This window comes from Hippopotamus amphibius, chromosome 13, assembly GCF_030028045.1.
Source record: "Hippopotamus amphibius kiboko isolate mHipAmp2 chromosome 13, mHipAmp2.hap2, whole genome shotgun sequence".
Taxonomy (NCBI): Eukaryota; Metazoa; Chordata; class Mammalia; order Artiodactyla; family Hippopotamidae; genus Hippopotamus; species Hippopotamus amphibius.
Window position 1 is genome coordinate 10,871,674 of NC_080198.1, and position 6,621 is coordinate 10,878,294.

General features: G+C 51.0%; 1 protein-coding gene across 1 annotated transcript; it reads right to left on the reverse strand.

Moving 5' to 3' along the window:
• Positions 1-277: 277 nt before the first annotated feature.
• Positions 278-5,703, reverse strand: BHLHE40 (basic helix-loop-helix family member e40). The gene is made up of 5 exons (XM_057706225.1): positions 5,572-5,703; positions 5,341-5,410; positions 4,968-5,075; positions 3,913-4,036; positions 278-2,598 (listed from the first exon to the last, which is right to left on the reverse strand). The coding sequence occupies exons 1-5, from the start codon at positions 5,649-5,651 to the stop codon at positions 1,742-1,744; spliced, it is 1,239 nt and encodes a 412-aa protein (XP_057562208.1). The 5' UTR covers positions 5,652-5,703; the 3' UTR covers positions 278-1,741.
• Between the last annotated feature and the right edge of the window lie 918 nt (positions 5,704-6,621).

Sequence of the window (6,621 nt, forward strand, 5' to 3'; positions counted from 1 at the left end):
AGACTGGGGGGAAAAATAGGTTTTTTTGCTTAACTCTGGAAAGAGGCACAGGCCAATTGTGAACCTCTGGTGAGGGTTAGTTTAAGAAAACAATTAAACAAATATTTACCTACAAAATTGACTAAGCTTATTCTGTCTGAATAGGAGGCACAGGAAAAGCTGAATGAAATCACACCAAGATTAACTAGTTGTTGCCTGCAGCCAAGAGGGGAAGGCAGATGGAGATGGGCATATTGCACCCTGGAGAGTTCTTTTAAAAATGCAGGAGACCATCTTTCTCTTCCACAGGAAAAGGATTATTTTATTAAGTATTTTAAAACAACTACTTAACATTGACTCATAGATAAAAATATTTACAATTTCACACCTTCAGGAAGGCTCCAAAATATAAACACTGTACCTCTCCCTAGAGAAAAAAAAATTCTTCTTCTCTTCAAAAACAGGAATACATTCATTTTTTCTCACTTTTGTAGATCAAGTAATTATACAAATAAACATCTGAAACATTTTCCTTTTTAATATATTTATATAATATATATTTATAACAGTTTTACAAATAAAGGCAACGACTGTATACCAAAATAAAAACAGGAAAAGAAAAAGTTAAAACACGATCAGCGATCAAGCATAGTGCATTTGGAAAAGCTGGTGCAGGGCTAGCTGGACGAGTCAGAAAAGTACTCTGGACCAAAAATAAAACTTCTTTGAAGGAGACAGAATCCTTTTTAGCAATAAGGACACTCCATGTGCCGTCGGGTGAGGGGAATTAGCCTGCAAAAAGGATCTTGCTGTGCCAGGGGTTGGTTAGGCCTTTAAGCTAAGCTTGGTTAAAAGGAGTTTTAGGATAGAGCTGATGGCCGAGTCTGACTTTGCTTGTTGAAAATGCAATTTGTTACTCAGCTTTTATGCACTTTGGGGTGCTTGGAACTTAGGCGCCTGCATCTCTGACCCTGGTTTGGTTCCCTGGACAGCGAGACTGTTTCTAGGTGAGACTAGAAACAGGTGCCAGAGGCCCGGGGGACTCCTCCCTCCTCCCCTGGCAGCTGGGCTCGTACCAGGGGGCCCTTTTCAGTTCCTTAGTAAGCGAATCACTACGAAAGCCTGAGTAGGGAACTACATTCTCTTTATTCACCCGACGCAGGGGTGGGGAGCAGACCTGCGGAAATCTCCCCAAACCGTCTCCCCAGACCGCTACCGTGCTAGGCCAGTGTCTGCTACCTCACCACTTTGTAGAAAGCTCAGTCTGGCTGTCCTCTCCCCATATGGTGAGTCACGGTGACAATAAAAGGGAGAAGGGTGGGGTCATAAGAGCTGGCTGGGAACTGCACTCTGGAAAGCCCTCTTTTGAAAGTACCTTTTTCTCAAAGCCACAGACCCAGCTCCCAAAGTGAAGACTGACTCACAGACCAAGACTTAGAAGCTTTTGAAAATCCAGCTGATTTGTATCGGAGGGGGCTGTTCTCTGGGAGGGGAAAAGCCCGGAGGTCTGCGACAGTCCCCCCGTGAAATCTCCTGGTGTCAGGCAATCCTTCACGTCTTCCCTACACTGAAAGGAGCTTTAATGTCCCATACCAACACACACACACACACACACACACACCTGACTCTTCTCTCCCTGCCTCAGACGACCTTGGCATACACACTGGAACAACCTCGCTACACTCACAAACACATTTTTTTTGTTTTTTTTTTTGGGAAGTAGGGAGGAAGGAAAGCAAAGCAGCAGGATCCCCTACATAGTTTAGTCTTTGGTTTCTAAATTTAAAGGGGGGATCTGCTTCAGAGCTTGGAGCAGGGCGGAAGAGTCGATGGCCGGATGGGCTGGCAAGGGAGAAGGGAGTCTCTGGGGCATGAGCAAGGGGGCCGAGATCTTGTCTGGGTTCATGAAGCTGGTGAGGGCTGCCGCAGAGGCGTTGAGGCCCGGGTATAACACTGGGACGGAGGTGGGATACCAGCACTTCTCCAGCATGGGCAGGTAGGCAGTTGCTGACGGCGGGATCAGATAGAAGGGCAGGCAGAAGGGAGGCTGATGTGGGTGTGGGCCCAGGAAGGGGGAGCTGATCAGGTCACTGCTAGGGAATTGGCCTTCATCATCTGAGAGCTGCATTCTGCTCTTTTTCGTGGGGGGTTCTTCGGATTCTTGCTTAATAGCACCGATCCTTTCTCCCATGGTGAATCTGCGTCCATGATCGCTTTTGAAGTACGGCTGCTCGACACGCAGCTCACTCTTCTCTGATTCTCCTCCGTAGCCGCTGTCTGTGTCCGTGTCACTGCCACTCTGCTCGCCGCTTGAGTGAGCAAAAGTCCGCTGGATGACTGGCACACAGTTTTTGCCTGGGCCTTCAGAGCCTTTGGCCAGGGAGCTGGGTTTCTCCTTGAAGTCCATTGCTTTGGGAGCTGGGTCTGACGGCTTCCTGGAGGTACCACCCTGCAGGAGCTCGGAGACCACACGGTGAAGGTGGGTGACGAGCTGCGAAGATTTCAGGTCCCGGGTGTTCTCGTGCTTGGCCAGGTACTGAAGCACCTCCCGGGCACACGTCTGGAAACCTGAGCAGAACATCTCTTGACCCGCTTCGACATTTCTCCCCGACAGATCACCTAGATCAACACAGATCCAAAGGAAGACGTTTCAGAAGGCTCTGTGGTTCACCTGGACACCTATGTTCCAAAGACCCAGAGCTTTCCTTTTTGTTAATAGCATTTGCTGATTTATGTCCCTAACTCCAAAAGTAATATGATCAGGGAAAATGTGGATTACACCGAAAAGCATAAAGAATAAAATAAAAATCATCCATAATTCTACCACTCAGAGATAAATATGGTTTGTAATGGCTATACAATATCCCATCATAGACACAGACCATATTTAATAGGGGCAGACTGTTTCCCCTCTTGTTGAATTTATAGGTGGTTCTTGAGTTTTCATTATAAGTGACACAGCAATGAACATCCTAGTATGTCTATAACCAGAGTCAATGTATACATCATCTTGCCATGGCAAGTAGGACCAAGACCAGATAGTCAAAAAATGAGAATGAACACTGTCACCTAGAGTAAGCTTATTTTCAATGACTTATAAAAGTTGCAGTCATGCTGTCATCTTTCCGTTTAAAGGATATTTCTAAGTTTCCCATATATTATATATATGATCTCCAAGAAATCAGGTATGATCATCTTCCTATTTTCAGTGAGGAAACTGGCAGAAGCACTTGCTAGCTTTTTGTGATTCTCATCATATTAGTTTGGAAAGGAAGGCAGAGCAGAATGGAATGAGGGAGTGGGTAGAGGATTTCTCCCTGGTTTGTACAGTGCTATTTGGAATAGGTGAGACGAGACGGTTAGAAGGTGACTGTGATTCTCTGGAAGTCAGTAGAAATGGATGATGAAACTTCAGTGATTTCGTTAGATTGTGTAATTCACCAAGATACCTAGTGGCTATTCAGGGAACCACATGAAATGCAGGAAAAAATCCTGCTGTCATCCTGCCAGGATCCTACCACACACCGAGTGACAAGGAAGTAGAGAAACAGGAAAACACTGGGGCAGACCCGTGATTTACTCTCCAGTGAAACAGGGCTAAGAAGAACAACTGTAAAACACCCACGATGCAAATTATAGGTGCCTTGGCATTTTCAAAGGGAGGGGGGAAGACTCCCAGAACCCAGAAACTCTTAAGCCAAAATGCCATGGCAATATTTTGTCATTTGACTAATACGTATTCATGCCAGGTGGCACCCAGCAGCTTTCCAAATGAAAAGTCTGACCTTTCAGGAAAGAGAAAACGGCATCTCCCCCAACGAACGTGCACAAGCAATTTGTTGCAGGAACGTTTCTTATACCAGATGTTGAGCCCACAGGCTCTCTATCTGTGCTGGAACTCTTAGGAGAGGATAGCCAGGCTCGGGTACTCACCAGCTTGCAAACCGCTCTGCAGGGCAATGATTTTCTGCTGTTGTTGATCAATTAGGTTTGTTAGTGCTTTCACATGCTTCAAAGTAAGTTCAAGAACCACTGCTTTTTCCAAGTGACCCAAAGTCTGGAAGAAAAAGAGCCTCGGTCAGCAGTGAGCTCAGATAAGTCCCGCTTCTGGGACACTAAATAGCAATGAGACATGTCTCTAAAGGGGAAAAAAAAAAAAAAAAAAACCTTTCCTGGTTGGCTAAATTTAAAGTTTATAGATGATGTTTTAAAAAAATATACGTATTCAATATATATATGTATTTGATTAAAGAATGACAAACAGTGGCACCCATCTTTGGAGGCATTTTGGAAGCAGCAGCTAGCTCAGGAGAAAGCTTTGACAGATAAATTTTTCCAGCAGCCGTTGCTGACCTTAACTCAGGGGAATCCGGAGATAACATTTCTCTGCAGTGGTGTCAACCCGAGGAGAGACTTCTACTGTGTCTGGCAGCCAAGAGGCTTTCCCTAGTTTCTTTCCTGACACCCTGTCATAACTTCCAGCTCATCTACGCTTTTTTCTTCCTCCCTAAATACTATTTTTTTTTCTTTCCCCAACCAAAGGCTGCCAAGCTAGTAAGCTGTTGGCTATTGCCAAGAAAGAATAGGACCTCAAAAAAAAAATTACACACCAAAACAAGTCCTCTTATTTTATAAAGGGATGGGGAGAAGGGGGTCAAAAAAAAAAGTGCACGTTGCTTGGTTTGTTCAATTCAGGAAAACAAGAGAACCCTGAAAATCACCAGAAGGGAAAGTCTTAAACTCTTGCAAAGGAAGGCCAGCCAGTGTCGGTGCCAACCTGGAGAAGTACAAACGGTTCCCACCTCATTTGCACGAGGCTGCCAGAAAATTGCCAGCCTGGGGAAGGGTACCCCCAAACAGAGCCACCCACCAGCTGGGATCCAGCCATCTGGTCTGCAATTCCCAGTGGGGCCTGCAGGCGGCGAGTGACCCCCGCCCGCCCTCTGGGCAGAGGAGCTGGTTTGGAGAGCGGCCAGCTTCTCACTTACTGTAAGTTTGAGATGTTCGGGGAGGAGATCCTTCAGCTGGGCGATGCACTCGTTAATCCGGTCACGTCTCTTTTTCTCGATCAGCCGGTGCGGCAGTTTGTAGGTCTCCTGCAAAGCGCACGGGGAGACGGTGGGCGCGGGAGGAATGGGGCGAGAAGCCCTTCTCCTCCCCCACCCCGCGGCGCGAGGAGTCGGTGCAGCAAAGCGGAGTCACACCCAGAACCACCTCTGCCCCTTCTTCTCCAAGCCACTCAGTAGAGGCACAGAGCGCACACCTTGCATATCCCCTTCAACCTCAAAGTGAGAAAACTTTTATTGGAAATTCAGCGCGTGCGAGGGTCTGGGGTCGTCCAGAGGGGCGCGGTGCTCTTACCTTGCTATCCTCGCTCCGCTTTATTCCCCGCCTCGACTTGTACACTTGGTACATGTGGGCAAAATCCATCCTGCAGGGAGAGGGACGAGGAAGGGTCGGGACTTGCGCACCGGCTGCAGGAGCCCTGGCTGGCAAGAACCCCCGGATGCGCCCAGAACTACTCCGAGTGGAAAGCCGCGCAGAACGCAGGACTGGAGTTGAGGCTTGAAAGGGCCGGGGGTGCCAACTTACCCTGGTAGGTCTCCGGGCTCCAGTCCTGGCGCTTTGGGCAGGCAAGCGGGGGGCGGTTGCGCGCTGGGGATCCGCTCCATTGCGCGGCGAGCCGGGGCCACTGTGCGCTCCTGTCTGCAGTGGCAGAGCGTCGGGTGAGGACCGTCCTGGAAGGGGTTTGGGGGGGTCTCTTCGCAGGGGTTCCTCTGAATCTGAGCTCCCTGAAATCCGCTGGGCTGCCGGGAGCTGCGGCTTTGAGGTGCTGCTTCAGTTGGGGGCGTGCATGGTGTACCCGCGGCCTCTGGCTCCGGCTCTGCGCACAGACTGGCGGCGTGTGCTCCCTGCGCCGTCTGCGCCGTGCGAGCCAAGTGAATGAGAAGTGGGGCGGGCGGGGAGGCGGGAGGGAGCGCGGGGGGGCCGGTTAGGGCGGAGTGGGGTGGGGGGGTGGGGGGGGGCGAGCCGAGGAGTAATGGAGAGGCTGCGGGCTGGGTTAAATGGGAGCGAGTGGGTGGGTTGGAGCTACGTGTTCTACCCTGTGACTCCAGGCACGTCTGGCCGCTGCCGGGGAGGGAAGGAGCGACCTGCCCGCCCTCCCCCGGCTTCATCACATGAGTCTCACGTGTTGGACAACGCTCCCGCGGCTGCGAGGGAGCCCCCACCCCCAGCCCCGGTCCCCAGGTGTCTGCGGCTGCCTTTCCCCGAAGAGGGGGTGGCAGCGCAGCCTGGGTCCTGCCCAGCCGGGTGGGGGGCGCGGAAGCTGGAAGGGGCCGGGGAGGCGGGGGGAGGTTGGTAACGTGGGCGAACCTGCCCCAGGGAAATGAAGTAAGTTCCCGTCTCCTGGGAGGGAACGGGGGAGGACGGATCCACCCGCGTCTGACTCAAGCCGGGAGAGGAATATCCCCTCGCTCGCTCCAGCCCAACCCTCTTCCTCCTCCCCCCGCGCGGCCCGACCGGAGCGCAGCGGAGGGAGTCGCCCGCCCCCCCTGCCTTCCCCAGAGGCCGGGGTTTCTTTCCATGCCGGCCGCCCTGCCCCCAGCCCTCAGCCCCGCGTCCAGGAATCGCCCGCCGCGG

Excerpts from the sequence above, each read along its gene's own strand:
- BHLHE40 (XM_057706225.1), bottom strand. The coding sequence starts at position 5,651 with ATGGAGCGGATCCCCAGCGCGCAACCGCCCCCCGCTTGCCTGCCCAAA. Across the intron at positions 5,411-5,571 it reads GAGCCCGGAGACCTACCAGG|GATGGATTTTGCCCACATGT; the intron begins GTAAGTTGGCAC and ends CTCTCCCTGCAG. Across the intron at positions 2,599-3,912 it reads GCAGAGCGGTTTGCAAGCTG|GTGATCTGTCGGGGAGAAAT; the intron begins GTGAGTACCCGA and ends GTGTTGATCTAG.